Source organism: Lepisosteus platostomus, chromosome 3 (assembly GCF_059453375.1).
Source record: "Lepisosteus platostomus isolate fLepPlt1 chromosome 3, fLepPlt1.hap1, whole genome shotgun sequence".
Taxonomy (NCBI): domain Eukaryota; kingdom Metazoa; phylum Chordata; class Actinopteri; order Semionotiformes; family Lepisosteidae; genus Lepisosteus; species Lepisosteus platostomus.
Window position 1 is genome coordinate 65,792,878 of NC_142613.1, and position 21,842 is coordinate 65,814,719.

Below are 21,842 nucleotides of genomic sequence, written 5' to 3' on the forward strand. Positions count from 1 at the left end.
CACAGCTCAAATCAGTGATTGCCAGATCATTAATGGGCCACCCGATACTTACACTTAAAAAATAGTCCAGTCTTTAGAGCTACAGTACAGTGGGTAATGACATATCTGTACAAATTGAGCAGTGTTGTGAAAATAGAAATAAAGAACTTGGGTGGTTTTTGAAGCTTCTGACACATATGTTCTCCATTTATTAAATCTTACATGACAAAATACTTCCATGGCAAAAATAATTCAGATGAATAAAGAAATAAAGGTAATAAAAAGTGGTTAAAAGTGATATTGCATGTGACAGATGACAAAAACATTTAAATTCTAATTACATTCAAGTGATGGAACACTGTTGCGAAAAGCTAACTTAATGAGTGATAAACCTCAGATGAGGGAAACACCGAGTGAGTTTACAGTGAACTTCACAAGCGGACGCGGCTGTCACTCCTTGTTGGATCATGAATATCCAGGAAGAACGTGAATTATACATCTTTAAAGTCCCATTCAGATACCCATGTCCATTGATGCAGCAATCATATTTTTCCTTGGTTTCATCAAGAAGCTGCTCACTGACGCAGGAGGATGGTTGAGAGACATGCCTCTAGGTGTCGTTCCTGCAAACACTATTTCATTGCAAATGCTGGTGAAGTTGTGCTGTTATTCGTATTCCTCAATGCAGCTTGTGGTTAAGGCTGTAACTCAGTCTTGGCATTGAGCCCTGGTTTGGTTTGTTTATTGTAGGTGTCTGTGGTTGCTAAGAGCTTTTTCTTTCATCTGTGGCTCCCCTTCCTCCAGCTGTATAGAAACCCGTGCCTTTCTTTCGAGTAAAGAATTGAGCAACATTTTGGTTGTGCTCATCGCCTCCTGAAATACTCATTTCTTAATGCCACATGATGAAAATGCATATTTTAAGTTTTCTTAAAATAGATACTAATCAAAGGCTTTTAAGACCTGTCCTACTTCATATTATCAAGAGACAGTCAGGCTGCAATTATATTTTATGCTAAGTAAGAAAGATAATTAGTGAACTGATTTTCCTTCAAGCAAGTATAACACTTACCAGTGTATCTTTCAAGTTCTGTCTGCCAGGATTCTGCTGAATGTTACAATAAATGTCAGGCAGCCATTAGTAAAGATGATCTTATACTTACAGTACTATTTACAGATCTTACAGTATAATGTGCTTAGGTATTCTGGTGGGAAAGAACTAGATAGGATAGCAGCCACATTTCTGTTGTGTCAAATTATCAGTAGAAGCAGAGTGGGCCAATATAAAACACAACAAAACATATGAATACTTTACTTTTAGCTTTCAGTGAAATACAGTACTGTATGTACACTCTTGGCACTGTGTTATTATTAATGCACTGACATGTCATTAGGATCTAAAGGTAAGCTTGTCTGCAATCTACATTCAGTCCCTTAATGATCAGGAAAGTAATTCTTGCTTAGAATAGAAATTAGATAAATTCCAAATTTCTGTAATTGAACAGAGCTAAGGAGCAGTTTAGGTTCGCACCCTATGAGACCTGTGTAGGCCAGACCCAGTTGACCACTTTGATATCAGCTGACATTTTAATAATAGATATTATCTGAGTTAGAGTTAATTTATCAGGTTAAAGTAATCATTTCACACAGAAACCTAATATACTGTTATCCACTTTATAAAAACAGCTTTCTTAGATGTAAGCAGGGTTAAAATTGTTATTCTGAAGTTCAGCCCATGGTTCAAGTGCTTCAGTGAGGGTTTTTCAGTTTTTTCCATTTCATGTGCCCAGGGCGCGGTATGGTGTCGTTCCACGCCCACTGCGGGCCCGTGAGATTCCTCACCATGGCCGAAGCCATCACAAGGGCAGCGCAGAGGAGCAGTTCCGTGGGCAGCCTGCCTCGCCCCATGGAAGGGAAAGACGGAGAAAAGGCGGTGGCTAACCCGCTGGGATCGTCCTCGTCCCTGGCCAGTGCGCAAGACAAAGGGCTGTGGCTGGGAGACTCCAGCAGGTCCATCGCTCAGCAGGGCTCGCTCTCCTCCTCCTCGGGGTCCCTCGCGCTCTCCCACGGCTCGCTGGAGCACGGCCCCGAAGACGGCGCTCTCTACGACCTCCTGCACGACCCCAGCTTCGCGCACCGGGGCAAGAAGACCCAGAAGGCTGCGGTTAGCTCGGTGCTCGTCGTGTCCGGAGGGCCGGGCCACAGGAGAGTGATCAAGAAGACGAAGGCGCCGCGTCAGGAAGAGACCGTCTCCACCATCATGGTGTGGCAGATCCCGCTGCTCAACGTCTGAGGTCCCTCAAACAGCGGCTCCTGGCTGCGAGTGCAGCTTCGTCTCTGCTGCCTCATCTCACACTCAGGCGCAGCACTAATCATCATGTCTTTACTCCACTGCCTCGTTAGCATGATCTAGCCGAACAATGGAACAGATATTTGTGGAGGCCGTGTTGTTCGTGAGGTACTTGAAGTCCGTTTCGCTCGATGACTCAGAAATCCACGGATCCCTGCTATTTTGAGTCCATTGTTGCTAAGCCCACAGATTTTCAGCATGCATAGAAAAGCATCAAATTGTGTAATATTTTTGAACAATGTTGTGAAATTGAAGTCCCTTTTAATATTTATTGCTCCTGACGTCTGAAATAATAGTGAGCAGTTCTGAGTTCTGGTCATCTAGGCATCTAAAGGTAAAATTTTTTGGGGGAAGGTAATTTTCTGAATGGTGTTGCCACTATGTTTTTAAAGGTGAAAACCTTCAAATGAAACACCTCGAATGTAACTTAAAATTTTGAATATTTTTTTTCTGCTTTTCAGAAAATGTACAGCTGTTTTAACATCAGCCTTTCTGAATAACGGTGTCTGCTACACTTTTTATTTGCTTTTATTTGTAATAGGTGCTTTTATTTGTAATAGCACCTCAGCTCATCCCAGCAATTGTTCTGCAATAACTCTTTAAAGACCTTGAATAAGTCTTTAGCTTGATTATCTCCTGAGATGTTTAAGCTTGGACTTCAGGAGGGGTTTTCTTTGTAGCTAGTGTTTTAGCCAGTCTAAAACATCGACACACAACAAATTTCAGCTTTCAATTCAAAATTGGAGAAATAGGTTTGTCTTGATAGATACATTTATTTTACCATATAGGATGCTGATTTTTAGCTGGAGTAGTCTAAAAATACTCAGTTTAAGAAAGGCTGAATTTATATCAGGATACGTTTAACAGCAAATGTAAGTGGAGTTACTTAGTATGTCACATGTCACGAATTACTCAGAAACACTTTTTTTCATGCAGGTGGCCATAGTACGTTTTCTGTTAATTCCCTGTATTACTCATGTGAGTGATGACGCACCCTGGCTGGCCAGGGGGTTTTGTGTGTTTTCTTAAAGTATACAATAGTGAGCTTCCTCACCCCAGACACTGCCTAATGAACAATTTGCTTGATAGCCAAACAATGATCTTCATAGATCTTGCTGAAATGGTCCTTGGTAATAACCAAGTGTTTTTCTTTCACTAACCTACAGAAAAACAATTATTTTATTTTTGCAAAATCTAGCAATATAAGGCAAGTTTCTTCAATTTATTTTATTGTTTAAATGTCATCTTATCTGATTATATTTGAGGCTTTGGGACTATGTTTATCCAATAACCTCTGGTTTCTTTTAAAGTTGCTGTTCTTCCCTAAATGTTATCTAATATTTTGTATATTGAAAAGAGAACGGAAAACACACAGTTGAAACTAGGTATATAATGTGCTACTGTGACGTACATAAGATATGATTCATTATCATGTAATAATTTTAAAATGCACTTTAGAAACAGAACAATTAATAGTTGAGAAAGAACTGGTTTCATAATGATACCTGGCATAAGGTATCATTTAAGCATGTATAAAGTAAAAAAAAATGAAAAGATTATTACAGATGTGATTGCATCTGAAAGTCCTAAAAGATCCAAACTCAAATTTAGATGTCACAGATTTCAAAATGAAGATTGTGGATATTCTTGTATTCTGGACACATGATTTGTCCCTCTGGCTGTCTTAGGAATGTCACCTGAATTTTAGCATATTCTAAAAAAGGGAAGTTGCATTAGCTGAAGCTTTAATGAAAATGAAATACCGAACTTCGTGTGTGCTGATCTCCTGTTACTGAAATGAGTATTGCTTTTTCATTTAAAAAACCACTTCTACAGTGCGCATCTTTTTACTCCAGTAACACCCAATAAACTTACAGTGTCAATAAAATATATGAGATCATAAATGACTGTCTCTGATCCATTTTCTTTCTTCTGACATAATTACTTTTGTTTGAAGTACATTGCAGCCATGCTTCCAAATGCTTGTGACAATAGAAGGAAGTTTTATTTTCCAATAAGAACCTCTTTAGTAACGCAACTAAAAATACCATTTACAAAGTAAAATGCCCTGCACACCAGACTGGGATAGATTTTCAGATAACATTTTGTCAACATTCTTTTCTTGATGGGTCATAATCCTGTGGCAGTTTTGCTGATTGATGGGTTGTCTTCACAAACAGGCTAGTGTTAGTTTCAATCTGATGAACACTCAAGGTCAGTGCCAAAATATATAGCCTTGGGAATTTGGCCCAGTGCCTCAGACTCAGAAATCAGACCTATTCTAGCAGTTTGCACATGCTTTATAAAGGTGATATTCTCCAGCACTGCTTTTCTAGGATGGTTAATCAATGCATCCTTGTAGTCATGTTTTATTAAATACCATCATTTAAGGCTTTCTGCTCTTGTCATTAAGGATACCTGTCAATTTCTGGGAGCACAGGTCATTTACAAGCCTTTCACTATTTCACCAATACACGTCAGCCATATTAGCCCACACTCTTAGAAAGGCCAAGGATGGACGCCCCACCAGTGAGTTTGTTTCCAAATCAAAGGTGAGGTCAGCGGCTCGGGCTCTGGGAGGAACACAGTGCCACAGCCACTCAATACACTTACAATGGAGGGTTGCAAAATCCCTGGCTTGTAAATGTTTTCCCCAAGAATATACCTGAGTGGTTGGTATAATTATACAGTTTTGGTTAAAAGAGCAATAATTCAGGTACACTTCATTAAACAAATATTAACAGTTACAATACAAACACTACACACAACATAATCATACTACACACAAATTTCCATATGTACATTACAAGTTTACAGACAAGGTATTTCAGAGACCTACATCTAGACCACCAGGGAAAACCCCCAGATGGCTAACAAGTATTTCACTCTTAAATAATTCTGACAGAGGCCAAAATAAGAGATACTGTAAGCTGCCTTCTAAACTAAACAAATGCCACAAAATAAATGGGAGCCTATCTCCCTGTTCCAAAATGCACCCACTAACCAGAGGTGAGGTTTTCTTCACTGAGGAAATCAGAGTTCCCTAAAAGGTACAGAATAGCAAGATTCAAATATTTAACTCCAATCTGGTCTTGTCTCAAACAAGGACTTCTCGCATGGCTCACGGTCTGTTCTGCCTCTTCCTGTCTCCTCTCTCTTTCGTGGTCTGCTTTTTTTCTGGTCTGTTCCTTCACTTTTATCTTACACTTTCGATACTCTACCATTTTCCCAGAACCTGAATATCCAAAAGGTTAGCCAGAAGATTTTTTTGATCAGTTCAACTAAGCTCAACTAAGAAACTTCTTATGAAACTGCACAGAATGGGTAATACCTAACTAAGTAAACATCACTTGGCTTGAATCTCTTGGAAGTGGAAACATTAACACAAGTTAGGTATTACCCATTCTGTCTAGATTCTTAAGAGACGCCTCCTCTGTCATCTACCTCAGCCTGTAACAATACCAAAAATAAGACAATTTTGTCTGTTTTTTGCACCTTTGAGAACAATTGGCAAGTTCAAGTTTATTGTCATTATACTCATATACAGGTATATGGTATAACGAAATTCTATTTAGCTAGCCCTCAGATGATAAGTAGTACAAAAAAACAACAATACTATTGTATAATAAAAGAAAGAGACAACAGGCAGTGTGCAAAACAACATCAGATGTGCAAAACATACATCAACAAAATGAAATAAAGGATAGAAAATTATGGGGAGTGAGCTTTTTGACATGTGAGGTACAGGTAGATTTCAATGTGCGTTTGAGTTTTGATAAAGAGAGAAAGCACTGAGAGGTTCAGATCGTAAGTGAGAGAGGCTGGGAGTTCAATAGTTTGATAGTGCGGGGGTAAAAACTGTCTCCGAGTCTGGTAGTCCGGGGCCAAATGCTCGGGTGCCGTTTTTCCAGATGGTAGAGGGTCAAACAGTCTGTAGCTGGGGTGTGTTGGATCTTTGATGATGCTTAGAGCTTTCCTGAAGCACCATCTGTCATAAATGTTCTGTATGGATGGGAGGGCAACCCCAGTGATGGGCTGGGCGGTTTTCACCACCCGCTGTAGGGCTTTGCGGTCAGCAATACTGCAGTTGCCATACCACACTGTGATGCAACCTGTCAGTGTGCTTTCTGTAGTGCATCTGTAAAAGTTAGTGAGGACATACCTGTATCTGGGGACATATCTTAGCCTTCTTCAACCGTCTTAGGAAGTACAGGCGCTGTTGCGCTTTCTTGATCAGACAGGTGGTGTGCAAACCTGTGTCTGTGCGTGCCCTGAGATGGACTGGCATTTTCAACATGTATCCTGCCTGGCCAGAGAAGGTTCCTGGGATATGCTCCAGGCCACTTTGACCCTGAACTGACCAAATTGGATATGTGGTTATTCAAAGTGATGAGAAATTTTGTACTTTTCACTGATGAGACACACCAGCCTGCTAAGAGGATAAAAATACAGTATGTGCTTGTGTAGAATGCAGTTTTTTAAGCTCTGAATCAAAAGGACATCAAAATGACAGTAGCAGGGGCAGTGGAATGGTAGGAGATACTGTACATAGTCATGTGTGGCCATATTGATCGCTAATCCTGACATTCACTGAAAAATACCTCTGAAAACTGCATCTCAGTGCACCGAATAAGGGAATTGACCAGGGTTGATATTAAATAAAATTACATTTTTTTGTATATGCATCTCAACAACATATTTTTGAGAATGGACATACTGTATGTGACCACAGCCCTTCAGTGTTAACTTCTTTCATAGGCTTTCACTGCAGAATGAAACATTTCTACACAAGCCTATGGCTTATTAACACATCACAGATAAGTCAAAGTTTTCCTTGAAAGTTAAATGTAATTATTACTTTTAATGTTACAATTAAACAAGCATTAAAGCAGAAATTCTTCATGGTTTTAACATACAGTGCGATTACTGTTTTAAATATTTAGCATGATTTTTTCAGCAATAGTAGGCTGTTGCAGTATCTATTTTCTTCTTCATGCTGAAATCCTGCTGCCCACGAAATGCTGACTCAGAAAGCTGAAGAGTCTGCGTTAACATCTTGTTTGCCACAGCAGATACAGATGCCCCTGGAATTGCTGTGGAAGTAAACCATGTTTCTATAAAAGTATGCAATTCTTTCTCTGTTCTCTACCACTTTCCCTTTGGTTTACAGTACAATAAATCCAGTTATTGCACCTTAATTAATGTTCTTGTTCCTGTGTAATCCACATTGTACGGTCTTACACTCCTGCTAATGTACTACGAATTACAAAATCAAAAATGAAATATAAAGCGGTACAATGTATATAATATGATACATAAATATTACATCACATACAGTACAGTACAGATAACCAGCATAAAACTAAGATTTTACATATGTTTGTGACAATGTTTGTCTGTCTTCTGTCCTATTTAAATTTGTACTGTATATGTTATATGTATGTCTCATCTGTGGTTTTGCTGTACCGATAACAAATTCCTACAACTATTGTTATGTGGCGATAAAGAATAATCTAGTCTAAAATGTCTATCCATGCATGATCAGAAAGCTGCTTGTTCCTGGTAAGGGTCACTGTGGCCCAGACCATCACAAAAGCACACAGCGCAAAGTGGGGCTTCACCATGTACTGTACAGTGGAGGCCAATCCAATGCATCCATTCATTTTCTATCCGCTTCGTCCTGTTCGGCACTGCAGTGGAGCTGAAGCCTATCCCATCAAGCCAGGGGCGCAAGGCAGGATATACCCTGGATGGGACGCCAGATACAAACACACAGACTCTCTCGCACCAGGGCCAGTTTTACAGAAGCCAATTAACCCACCAGTATGTCTTTGGACTGTGAGAGGAAACTGGAAAACCTGGAGGAAACCCAGGCAAGCACAGGGAGAACACACAAACTCCACACAGATACTGTAGCTGCCCAGGTATGGTATTCAGCCCACAGCACCAATGCTAACCACAGTGTCTCTGTGCCACCCACTAGTCTTTCATCTTAATTGAAATGTCTGTCCTATTAAAATTTATGCATTGTAAAATCTTACACCTTATGAGACTTTGGATGGGTCGCACTCTGCTAAGTAAATCAGTTAACCGAGACCAAGGCACTCAGTTTTCTCATCAACACATCACTTGTTATGCAGCCAAGTGGCTGTAATTACAAACAAGACGACTGTATATCCTACCTGATGTTGAGTGATATATCACACTAAAAGTTCCCATTTGTCAAATGTATTCAGTTTTTCAGATGAACATACATTACAATGTTAGTATTTTCTGCCAGATAATCGAAAAGGTTCTTCAACTGTGTAATGGAAAACAAAAGTGTAGTTCTTTTTGCAAATTTAGCAAATTAGAAAAGCACATTGAATGACATTATTCAAAAAATGAGATGGAAAATGATTTCACTGACTTTTTGGTGTCTTTATGAGACATCATAAAATCCTATAATTATTGGTTTTACTCCAATGAACCACTATGTTTTCATCACATTCCTGAGTGTTACACTGTATATGCAGTTGTTCCAAGATAGGATAGTTGTTGTATTGTTGTATAGGTGACCTCCCGAAAAGAAAATGATCACATAAAAGAAGAATGTACAATTCATTCCAGTTCATTCGGTTCATAAAAACTGACATCTGACAGAGGAAACTGGTTCTGTTTTGGCCTAAAGGTTTATTGACCTAATGGAAATTTCAGTCTGTCACACTGATTATGTTCTGAAAGGTTTGTTATGGAATTGGCTGAAGTTTGAATATAAATACAGCCAACTCCATATTATACTGTACTGTATATATAGTAGGTCATAATATTATTAACACTTACTTTGAAATAGTCTTTATATATCCTACATAATAAAGGCTTAGAGTCTATATAAAGACGTATGTTTTAGGTTTGGATCTATTTTTAGACCTAGGTCAAAAGTTCAATAGAGTTATGGTTATTCAGAAAATTAATGTGCCTATTACCACATTTGGACACACTGCCACACTGTAAAGTGTTATGAATGTTGTTATAACATCTTATGTAGCCTCTAAGAAGGTATTATGCAGGATACTGTAAGAAGCAGAGGAATAAGGATTGAGGAACTCGGCTCAGAGTGCTGAGAGCAGTGTGTAAACGCTCTAGAAACAAGGAGATTATTAGTGCGCATTCCACATATGTTTGTAAAAATATCAGTACCTCTTGAAGTGAGCAGATTTCTTTCTTTGTAGAGACCTACAGTAAATGAGTCCTACATAAAAGAAACACTATGTTTCGGCTGTGGAGCCTTCTTCAGATGTCTGAAGAAGGTGGAAGAAGGCTCCACAGCCGAAACGTGTTTCTTCTCTTCTCTTTTCAGCATGGAATAAACCTTTAATTCTTCCCCAATATTTACTGGGTAAGGCTGTCACAAACCTACACAGTTTAAGTCTCAACCTCTGGCCAAACAGGATCTGCCATTATGCAAAAACCACGATGGAAAAATGCTGAAAGAAAAGCATTGTCAAAGGGAGTTTTGGACAGTTGTTGAAGTATTTTTTCCCCTGAATGTATGGCAGGCCTTCTGGACACTTTGTAGGGATGCAAGGAGTCACAACACAGTCCAGTGTAGGTTTGAGATGAGTTTAATTGTAACGAGAATGGCCACTTCCAGAGAACACTGAAGGAGACACACACAAGGCGTATTTCTTACGGTGCCCTAAATTGCAACAATTTCACAGAGGTTTTCATAGGTTTTAAAAAATACCAAGACCAGCCATATACAGTACAGTTTACATACAGTAATTTGTTTATGTTCCTAAATTAATATTTTTTATTAGCATGTGAAAAGCATGGTGAATCGGAGATTCTCAAGAATTACTTTGCATGATTGGAAACAAATGCGTGATTGGATCAACGAAATGCTGTGGTGTTACTCTTTGTCAATTAAAAATAAAGTATTTTCGTTTACAAAGACGGTCAATTAAAAAATAAAGTATTTTCATTCACAAAGACGGTTACAAAGAATGTGGACCAAGAATGTGTTAAGTTTTGAGTTTACAGTTTGTCCAAGGTCATTCATTATTAATACTATTAGTAATATGTTCGGTAAAGACTTTGATGGCAACAGTTCAAACGCTGTACATGAGAGGTTGAGCTTTATTAGCTCCACCTGGTGGTAATTCTGGATACTATTATCTTACTTGCGGTATTATGTGGGATTATACGGAATTATACGGTAACCCGTGTTATTCCGCGACAAGTGCACCGCGTTTTAACGCAGTATAACCCGCTTGTTTTGAATGGCTGCATCTGTATACTGTATCATGTGCAACAGCAGGTGTTTGTTCAAAATTCTCCCTAGCCAGGTCAGGAGACCAGGTCAATGACTCCAGGCCAGAGCCAGATATTTACAGTTTCTATCAATTTGAAACATGTTTCTCAGACAATACCAACACCAGAAGGTTTGAGAATCTCCTTGGTAGGTCATCTGAAGGCCAAGGCACTATTTTTCAGAGTGCACTTTGGTCTGGTACCATGCTGTAATGGTACCAGACCAAACAAGGAGAAAGCAGGCTTTCAAACCAATGAAACAGGCTAGTTTCAAATACTGTAAAATCCTCAAGCTCTTAGTTCAGCAAGTTTTATCTTAGATTTCATGTAGAACAGACACACCCATGACAAGCATACTTTGAAGCTTTTGAACTAATAATATCCCATCATCAGCTTTAGCTCCTGTTGTTACAAAAGCATGGTTTCATTCTTATTTTTGGCTTTCCTGGCATTTTTGAACTCTTTAAACTGCCTTTTGTACTGAATAAGTATACAGCAGTTCATTTCTTATCATGCCTATTGCAGGATTTAGTTGTGTCCATGGTAACTGGATCAGCCCTTTGGCAGCCTGCTCAACCAGACAATTAAACAAGTTTACAGATGCTTTGTTTTAGAGGCAGGGAATTAAAGCTGCTGCCAAACTTTAGACTGGGTGAGGTTAATGTATTGCTAATGTTTTTTTTTTTCTTCAGAGATAGGAAGAAATGCTAACTTTCCCGTCTTAAACCCAAATGTTTTATCCTTATAATCTTCTCAATTTTAGAAGGAATCTTACAGTGAATAAAGGAAAGGGGACAAACCATTTAACCAACAAAAAAGACAGCATAAATTATTTGAGTAATTATACTCTCCTGCTTCTCAGAATATAGCTGTTCCACACTCATGATGAAAATGAGCTGTTCTGGAAACCTTGAAATGCTGGGCCTGTCTTGAGAAGGGCTGTGGAAGGTACTGTGCTCCAGTTCCAGACCTCAGGTCCAGAAATCAATACTGTATGTTTTGAAGCTCTTATTAATTCACCAACAACTTAAGATCATAGCGAAGGAATTTAACTCTGTATCACATGTGGTACAGGGTAATGTGAGACACAGAAAGCCTTTTAGATTCCAGAACCCCTGGACTAGAGTTGAGAGACCCTGGGTGAGGGACAGAATTACTAAATAGTATTTATCAGCATATTTATCACCTCTCATTTCTTTGCAAAAAAAAACATGATGCATGTTTGTTTAAAAGCACCCCATGTGACAGTCAGCAAGAATTTGGTATTAAATTGTTTGTTTCACAGAGAATGGATTGTGCGTGCAATCTACTGTAATTAGAAAAAGACACATCAACATTTCCAAACAGTGTTGCTTTTCCTCGAAGGAAATTCATATTGAATTTGATTACTTCTTCATGTGACTAGGTTTTGTGTTTAACAATCAGGGGAAGTGATGTTAAAAATACACAATACATTAGCAAAACTTAATTTAGATTATTGTGTACTATTCTGGTCCCAGCGTTACTCCCAACAAGCAACATGTCTGAAAATGAGTTTATTATTGAGAGAGGTGCCTGGGTCAACAGCCTTTGACTTGAAAGAATGGCAAAAAAATTTAGTTTCGAGACAACCAGTCTCCACAATGATGTTTGGGCCGCATGACCTCTTTTTTTTCTCATGGACTTAAGAAATAGAAGATTGAAATCCTGCATTCTTTTTTTACTGCATTTTAATTTGATACTAGATGGAAAAACACAATCAGGCCAATGCAAAATTTACTTTTGAGCTCGTATGGTGCAATACTATGGGGCTGTTTAGAATTGTATGAAGTGTCCCAGTTTAAACAGACATCATCATCTTAAAGTGAACTTTTTGGCATTCAGCTGTTGGTCTACCCACTTGCATATCGCAATTCATTATTTTGCTGCATTTTATATAATAGCACATTGTTTAAATAATACCATAGTTTAAAATGGTAAAATTGTGTAAAACGGATATGTCTTCTATAGCCAATAATATGCGTCTTGTTTTAACAGCTAAAAAAGTGCCATTCCTAAAATTACTCTACATTACTGTACCTTCAGGAACCCAGAAAACTGTATTCTGTTGCACGCTAAAACCCATCAAATGACCATTCAAAATAAATGGATACTTCTCCATACAAGTTAAAGTGAAAATACGACGTTGTTAAGTGTCGCTTTATGATCAAATTACTTGGCATAACTGTACTAACGTGTTGTACACTGTACATAATGATTAAAGTAACTTAATTACTACAGATGCAACAGTTTAAAAAAAACGGTTCAGGTACGATTCAGAAATACTTCAAACTGTAATAAGAGATCCAGTTGAAAACGACCAGACCTTGCACCTATGGTATTCCCAGTCTGACCATGTGTGGCATAATTTCGTAATTCTAGTAATAAGCAGCAGAGGCGCGTCCCTCCCGTGCACAGTATGTGTGTGTTGCAGTGTTTTGTGTAGGGTTAATAAAAGGGGTGCGGTTTGTTAAATAATTGCCCCTCCCATAATGTAAAACCAAAACATTATCCCTTCGAAGTGAATACACGAATACAGTGTCGTTTTTTTTTCTCCTGAACTTGAAGAACACATTATCCAGTAACCGCACTACATAACCCCGTTTTGCTGACTTGCAGAGTGCACATTTTCGGCTGCAACGAGTCCCTGATAAACGTGGATATATTATTACTACAACGGAATTACTGTACGCGAACTGAAATGGATCCATGGATTTTCCGTGGATTTTATCTGGAAAAAAACGTCTCCGCGAAATAGAGATTTCATTTTTTTTTTCTCGTAACTAGCACAGAGCACTGCGGGACAGGATTTAAATAACAGCAGGTTGCATCAGACTTGAAGTCAAATAAACGGAAGCGATTCCGCATAGACTATTGAAAACTAATGCAGGCGAAGGCCAGGTTAAAGGGATTTCTTTCACAAGGAATAATATATACTTACTTGACAGCTCCCGCCCAGGTCGCAACTATTTTCGGTCAAACTGTGGTCTTTCCGAATCCACCAGCATCTTGCATAACAGTAAAAGACAGCCTGGTTACTTTGAGCTACTAGCGCACAAAGATGACACGTAAGTACAAACCGAACGCTATATTGTGTTGAATAGGACTCTCTTCAGAGAAGTTTACGAACGTCGTTGTCTGCTATTTTCATTTTTAATTCAAACTACTTTGCACATCACAATACCGCAATGTATATACAGTACTTGTATAGTCATTAATTTACTAAATGCAGATAATTAAAAAAGCTTTATTAATATTGTTCATTACATCATTGTTGCGTGGATTATTTTTAATTCATTTTGTTATTTGTATGGAAGGGATGGAGCACAGCACGATTCACTAAACGATAGTTACATAAAGAGATGCTTATTCTAAAGGGGGTGCTTTCTTCTGTCATACCGAATTAATCCACACTGGTGCTCTCGCTCCGCTGTCTGAGCATGCTCAGCTGTATCTCAGAGTACCAAATAACAGTTTATATAATCTAAAATAAATAATAAAACGATCGTAATATAGAGTTCATTTTAAACACCATGGAAAACACATGGTTTATGTGTTTCTCTCATCCAGAAAAAAATAAATATACTGTATACAGTTATATAAATGATCCGAAAACACAGGATCTACTGAAACAACAAGCGGTTTAGCATTCCATAGTGGAGAATATCGAAAGCGTACAAAAGTATATAAATGGTTTGATTACTTTGTTTTCCGTGGGATGTAATACAGTGTATTAATTAATCAAAATCAATTACATCCTATTCGTAATTCAAAGCTGTTCATATTGTATATGTCTGGGGGGTTCGTTTTTCTGTACTTACCGAACTGTTTAAAAGTGAATGGCAATGTGCTATTAATCCATTGAAACATACATCGCTATCTGCATTTTAATTATTTGTATTTAATAAAGGCCACAAATCTGAGACAAGGATTTCAACACGTGTCATTTATCCGGTGAACTTATACTGTAGGTTTTAATGTCTAGCGAGGATAACGCAATGACGTAATAACAGGAACGATAGAGTGAAGATTGTACAGTACAAGGAGGTTTTCGTTTTCGTGAAATACAATTTTAAAGCGGACAACCGACTGCATTTGATTTTTAATTAACAATGATGTCACTTCCAAACGGATGCAGAGGTCCTGTTAAAACACCCACAGGACTACCAAAGCTTGTTCCTGGAACCATTGATGGGTTGGACCAAGACGGAATCTTTTAAGAGTCGACGGTCATAAAGCAGTCACACCGAGAACAATACATCACACCCACACGCGTGACCTGAAACATGCGGGAATAGAAAAAAACATTAAACACGGCGCGGAATGCGATCTGGTTTTATATAGTGGACAATTTAGTGGTCTCGAAGCTTTCTTTCGAAAAAAGTAAAAAAATATATAAACCTCAGATACACTAGTCAGTCTTTATCCATGTATCCCCTATTCCTTTTTTCATTTACTGCATTTAGTCATTTTATATTAAATTGCTCAACAGCTCTATCGTGCATTTAAACATTTGATTTATATTTCAGTAAATCTTGTTTGTACTTTTAATTCACATTTGGATTTGGGTACAAAAACCAAGCACAAGGTGGCGTTATGCCATGCAGTGGACTTTTAAACGCAATAGATTACAAATACGCATTTCATCAATTGACTAAATGCTCTAATTTTTTTCCATAGAGATATAGACTCCTTGAGGAGATTTTCTGGAACGAGAGGATACATGTGGATTTGAAGAGCAGCCCCGTATGATGACTCCTTCATCAAAAAAACTGATTCATCGCAAAACTACATCAAGAGGCTGTACACCCTCGTACAATTACACCCTCTGTCTCTGAGTCATCTTGAAACAAGGCTCTGGACTTCTTTTTTTATTGTTTTCAAAACGGAATTAACTGAACAATGCGGCCAGTTTACAGTATCCCAGCCCGCTTTGGATGTACTGTACAGTAACTGCGCCGCAGTGGTCTTCATGACTCAATATGATGCTTTTTAACCCTAAAATGCTTTCAAAAGACGAGATCCCTGGAATGCAACAGGGTTGACGGAACACACAAATAAAATTTTTACTCCAATTAACCTCATTAAGCTATCTTTCTATTCGGTGGGGGGGTGATTCTCCTAAAAACAAAAGAGGACAAAAAGCCAAATAGCATGGGTACTCCTTTTGCACCATAATTTCCCCATTGGACGACAGTCCTTTCAGATTGTTAAGAAATGCAGAATCCCCTTCTACAGAATAAGGACCGCACCACCAAAGCAACAGCTCAAAATGTGAGATTCCAGAGAGGAATGGTGAATGAAGGAGCGCAGTGTTCCGCCGCAACCCGCCCTCGCATGGAGTTCAAGCCGGAGGCAGAGTTTAGTTTTCTCAATGCTAACGCTGACACACCTCCTGTTTCTCAAGGGGGAGATCAGTTAGGCAAAAGTGCTGTGTTGAAACAGGAGTCCATTGAAAATGTGCCAGAAATGAGAACGCCGCAAGAAAATCAGGCTTGTTGCCGACAGAGAGCCAGAGTGGCCAGCAAAGCCCCGGGAAACGCAATGGACTCGCTAGTAAAGGGACACCCGATTTTGGACACGGATGTCTATCCGCACGAACCAAGAGGCGCCTGCACAGGTGATCCGAATGCCCACCAAAAGCCCTGGCTGCCGTTTCGAGCGGCCGAGTTTCAGAATTTTCACATTTCTTCTGACAGGAGCGTCCATAAGCCTTTTCAGCAAACTACCGCAATACGAGTACTGGATTCTGTTCAAGACCAGCGTGATCCCATTAGCAGAAACGGAGCGGCGGAGGATCCTACCGGCGCACAGGCCAAATCGCCCTGCAGCCTGAGCCATTCCTTGTGCTTCTCTACCGACACCAAAGACGAAGCGGAAAGAGGCGCTGTGTTCTGTAAAGAGAGGGGAATCGTGAAAAGTCAGTGTCAGATTAATACCGCCAGTTCTGCTCTGGAGGAGGAGGAGGGGACCTCCGTGCCTGTTACTTATTGTATCTCTTTGGGAGCAGAGCCAATAAACGACTTTGGTCATTTGGTCAGTGAGGGACACAGAACCGAACAGGGGGGATTCGGGACAATACAAGGAAACCTGGGGCTGGAATCAATTCAAGGACAATGGGAAAGTGGAAATGGAGTCAGAAATCTGTGCAGTTTTAAAGAAGAACCGGATTTAGTGATTGAAGTGGCTGGAAAGAAAATCCGGGCACACAAATCCATTCTGGCAGAGAAAAGTGACTATTTCAAGGCACGGCTATCGAGAGACATTCTGAAGGTAAAGGGGGTGAGTTATAAGACTCTCAAGATTTTAATAGATTATATTTATTCTTCCAGGATGGAAGTGAACAAGGATAATGTGGTGGAGGTCATCACCGGGGCTAAAATTCTGCAAATCCCTTGCGCAGTTCAGACGGCAATGGATACAATGTCGGGCCAGATAACTACTGAGAACTGCTATGACATTTTAACCATAGCTAAAAAGCAAAGATTAAGCGAGCTCAAAGAGACGGCGTACAGATTTATGAGCGATAACTTCTTACAGATTTTAAGGGATCCCTCCGTTTATGGGCGTTTAACTGGATCTGAAAGAGATTTGATTCTGAAAGCGAGAATGGAAGGCAAGAAATGTTTAATGGTGGCTGAAATAAACGACGTTTATGACCGGGTTGGAAGCAGACCTCAAAGTCGAGATAACAGTCGTCCTCAGAGCCCTTTATCTATTGTTTCCTTAGAAGAAAATCATTTGATATATTACTATAACGAAGCAGAAAAGGACTGGAGACCTCTGACTCGGATGCCAGAAGACATAAACACAAAAGGCTGTGGAATTTGCACGATGTACAACTACCTATTTGTAGCAGGTGGAATTAAGGGATATGGCGACAAAGGCAAACTGTCGGATAAGGTATTTTGCTATAATCCTATTACCGATAGCTGGAGCGAAATAAGGCCACTCAATCAAGCACGGTCTCAGCTTAAACTAGTTGCCTTGGAAGGCTACCTGTATGCAATAGGAGGAGAGTGTCTGTTTACCGTGGAGAAATACGACCCACGGATGGACAGATGGACTCCTGTGGCTCCGCTGCCCAAAGGAGCTTTTGCTGTTGCGCACGAAGCGACAACCTGCAACGGAGAAATTTATGTGTCTGGAGGTTCGCTGTTTTATCGCCTTCTCAAATACGACCCGAAGAAGGACGAGTGGCAAGAGTGCCCCTACAACAACAGCAGGAAGAAATCCACAGACATGGTGGCCTTCAAAAATTTCATTTACAGATTTGACGTTAACCGTGACCAGGGTGTCAATGTTTTCAAATACAACACTATTGTGAAGCTGTGGAACGAAAGCGCCTCGTTGCGACAGACCAATCCGCTGCCTTTCAGATGCGCAGTCATAGGTACCTGCATTTACTGTGTAAATAAATCGCATACATTGCGGTTCATCATAGAGGAGGAAAACGCACGATTTGAACAAGAAGAGCTGAAAGCTCCATTTGAAGCTAAGGGCGTTCTCTTTCCCTTTATACTCAGCCTCCATGAAAAGGCAGAGAAGAGTGCGTAATGGGTATTTTACGTCGGGATTGCTCATACAGTATTTCGAAAGATGGATTTATACGGCTTGGCTAAAATGATCTAAGTGGGTGATCAGATGAGTCTTGTCTAAACACCTTGCCTGCATTGTACCGTTCTGTAGGGTTTGATGTTTTGTAAATTAAAATCGGAATGAATTTTTGCATGCCAGATTAGAGATATTATTGCCGTACGCCCTCGACCTTTCCAGGGGTATTCTTTCAAATATAAATTTGTTTTTACTTAATGCATTGGGATATATTAATTTGTATTAGCGACAGCACAGTATGGACACTTTCTTTTAAGCTAGCATTCTTTTCCTTCGTTAGTGTATGCCCTTCCTTGATAACTGTTTAATGCAGCACCTGCTGCAAGGAAAGTCCTTTAAAAGCATTCCCTCTACGATAAGATTATATGTTAAATTGAGTCTTAAACAAAAGTTCGGGAGTAGGTCAAATCGTAGTACACTTCCGTCTACCTACTTGAAAATATCATGTTTCTTCCACGATTTTGCATTTTTCTACACCCCATCTTCGCCCTTGCAGTAGCGCCCAAGCATCATTTATCCTTTATTAAATGATGGTGGTGGTGATGGTGTTCTGATAGCCCCGACCTTATGAACGGGTTGTCATTGCTTTGTTAAAATCACGCCTTCTCTTCATGGGTTCGACTTAACTACTGCAAAGTAATGAAAAAAATAAATACATCAAATGTACTTAAGTAAAAATAATGCAAAAACAAGTAATGTAAAAAAACTTTCGAATCCAGACCTTGAATTCAGTGCTTTCAGAATTCAATAATTATTAAAAACAAGCTGAGTTATAAAACCTTAATTCAATTCAAAATGTTTTATTTGCTTTATGGAAACCCAAAGTGATCAATACTTAAATACCCGAGTAAAGATGATAAACTAAAATATATTAAAACCAAAAAATTTCCATTAGAGATATTTGGCAAAATTCAGACAAAGAGCTACAGTATGCTGTTCTTTGGGTAAGAGTAGTGGTCTTTTCCGGTTTTTGTTCCAACCTGAGAAGTCAATCAAACCCAACTATTTTCCAAACTAGAAAGTATAAGATTTTTCTTACACTTTCTGGTTGAATACACATGATATTCACTTCATTAAAGGCACAGTCACCTATAAATCACCTCAGAGTCTCGTTAGGAGTATTACAGCTGTGGGAGTGACTGAATAATTAGACCAACTAGTTACAGTAACTGAGATTCTGGGTGGAACACAAGCCACCAGGACACCAGGAACTGAGTTTGGGACCCCTGGTTGAGATAAAAGAGTTGTTACAGTGTTCTGGTTCTTGATTCAAAACGTTGTTCATGTTATGCTGTGCAGATAATCAAATTTCCTCATCCTCTGTGTCTTGGATGACACATAAAACCAAGGTCCTGTTGTAAAAATCTGGCAGCAGCAGTTGCAGGTGTGAAGTTTGCCTGCTGCTTAGTCTTTCAGTGCATCAATCCAGCATGCTTGTTTTGCAGGCCACCTTAAACCTGCAGCCTTAGACATAATGTAAGTTTTAAATTGAACTGGTCCAATTAAACCTTCATAGAGCTATTTGAAATTTCTAAGGTCTTGTGCTGCTGCTGATGTAATGTACGGTAGGGGGTGTCTAATCGATCCTTGAACTGGTCATTTAAGTCTCTTTAGAGATCCAGCACCTGAAGAGCTGGGAGAATTTGTTTAAATGGTCCAATTACTTCAATAATGAATTGATTTAGGTTTGTTGGAGCTCGGTAAAAATGAAACCTAATCCCCTCTGGGACTAGGATAGGCCTCCAATTTAAAGAGACTCACACAACCTGCTGGACTGTTTTTTTTTTAGGTCCAATTGTGGGGGGCACTGCCTTAACTCTCTGTAACTGGTTTTGATAAAATCATGTGCTGAAATTCTGTACTTTTTTTCCGCTTAGATATTTAATAGAAGCATAAGCATTTATTCCAGGCATATTTGTGGATAATTTTGATTTGCTGAATGCAGATGTGTTCTGTTTGTTTTTTCGAAAAGGAAAGAGGTGTTAAATAACACCATGAAATGTCACATCTTTAGAGATGTTTGACAGGTTCCAGTTTTTAATGGAACTGAATTGAATGGATATACAATTATTTCAACTGTGTTAATCATTTTGATACCAATCATGTTGGGGAACAGTACAATGAGAAGTCCTCTATGGCCACTGTTGTTTACAAGGTGTAAGGAAGATGTTGCATTGCATTCCCATTTAATACCCTCTTTGATCCCAGGTGCTTTTGTATGGTTTTTGCTACGTTTTCCACTGGGAATTAGCTTGAATTGTGCAGGAAGTTGATTTTAATGACACAACACTAACGTTCTGTCATTTCATTTTGATATAACTATTCTAGCCTCAAACAATAGCACAGGGATGCACGCATCTGTCTGATCTCCATGGAGGACCATAACGATTTTATTTTTCTCATTAAAGCACATTATCTGTGAAGAATGAAATCATCAGATGAGTGTTTTAACAGCTAAAATCCTTCAGTTGTCTTTAAATCCACTTTTCAAGTAAGCCCCTGCACACAAATAAATCTTCTTTCATTCATTTAAAAATGAAGTCTCTGTACTAGAGCAGCTCATAATACTGTTTTATGTGGAGAAAGAAAACGTAGCTCATGAAGTGATTTTCTACGCAAGGGAAGCCTCAGCTCAAAATAGCATATGACCCTGCTGAGCAGTTCGTGAAAAGTAATTACGCCTCCAGAGCCTCCGTTTCTCAGTTGTGATCCTCCATGGGGAGTCTGACTGTCCTCTTGTATTTGCATTCTGCACAACGTGATTGCAGGGCAGTGGCACTGTGGTGTCAGTGTCAACCTGCATTTCTGCATGTGCAAGGTCGCGACAAGCATTATTGTCTTTTTTCTCTAAACAAGGCAACACATAAGGTGTGTTCACGCTTCAAGTTTATTTGCCATTTGTAACAAGTACATTGGAATTCTTATTTGGTGTGCAGTCGCATTTGCTGGTTTCTGTTCATGTGTGTACTTGAGAAAAAAGATACTCCCAGTGGGGTATTACCGAACAGGAACACAGCCGGTTTCCTCTCACACTGATCACTGCAGTGCACGTTCAGAGTTCCAGCCGCCAAAGTTCTATTCTTCACCGAAATCGCTTTTGTAATGCCAGTTTCCTAGCAGATGCTACAACGGCACTTTCTAAATACAAAGGACTTTAAATGGATATAGCTTTTTATCCTTTTGTGTCTTCGTCAAAGACGAAAAACAGTTTTGTACCTACAGAACTTTTCGCTTACTGCAGCAAACGAGGAATGCAGAAGCACACCCGGAGAAAAATCCTGTGGTGTGTAACACTCTTGTTTGAAAAACAGTACTACAGCTGTGCTGGTGAAGCAGTATGTGGCGACAGAGACCTGTGCACACTGCAGGCCGGCTTTGTTGAATTGTTAAGGACTTTGTGTGGACTTTAGGATTTGCCGTGTTGTTAAAAATGTCTCAAAAGCAGCTATACTGACTTTGCGAAGACAGATGCTTTCTAATTGTCAACTGTACTTAATAACAGCTAATATACTAATGTATGGCTTTTAAGCTATTTGATCATGTATCTCAGCTAAAATGAAGTACCACAATAAAATGGTCACTTAGAACCTCC

General features: G+C 39.3%; 2 protein-coding genes and 1 long non-coding RNA gene across 5 annotated transcripts in view; 2 read left to right on the forward strand and 1 right to left on the reverse strand.

Moving 5' to 3' along the window:
• The window catches only part of arhgef10 (Rho guanine nucleotide exchange factor 10), a 107,105-nt gene extending 102,875 nt beyond the window's left edge, over positions 1–4,230 (forward strand). For all 3 annotated transcript variants that reach the window (XM_088626483.1, XM_088626482.1, XM_088626484.1), the window contains one exon: positions 1,767–4,230. In XM_088626483.1, coding sequence (XP_088482609.1) covers positions 1,767–2,269 — 503 coding nt within the window. In that variant the 3' untranslated portion in view covers positions 2,270–4,230. The remainder of the gene's footprint in view (positions 1–1,766) is intronic.
• On the reverse strand, positions 2,760–13,645 carry LOC148675300 (uncharacterized). Its single transcript, XR_015935488.1, has 2 exons — positions 13,578–13,645; positions 2,760–7,419 (listed from the first exon to the last, which is right to left on the reverse strand). It is a non-coding gene; the product is annotated as an uncharacterized LOC148675300 (long non-coding RNA).
• On the forward strand, positions 13,120–21,842 carry kbtbd11 (kelch repeat and BTB (POZ) domain containing 11). The gene is made up of 2 exons (XM_088626485.1): positions 13,120–13,704; positions 15,317–21,842. Exon 2 carries the CDS (start codon positions 15,854–15,856, stop codon positions 18,191–18,193), a length of 2,340 nt encoding a protein of 779 aa, XP_088482611.1. The 5' UTR covers positions 13,120–13,704; positions 15,317–15,853; the 3' UTR covers positions 18,194–21,842.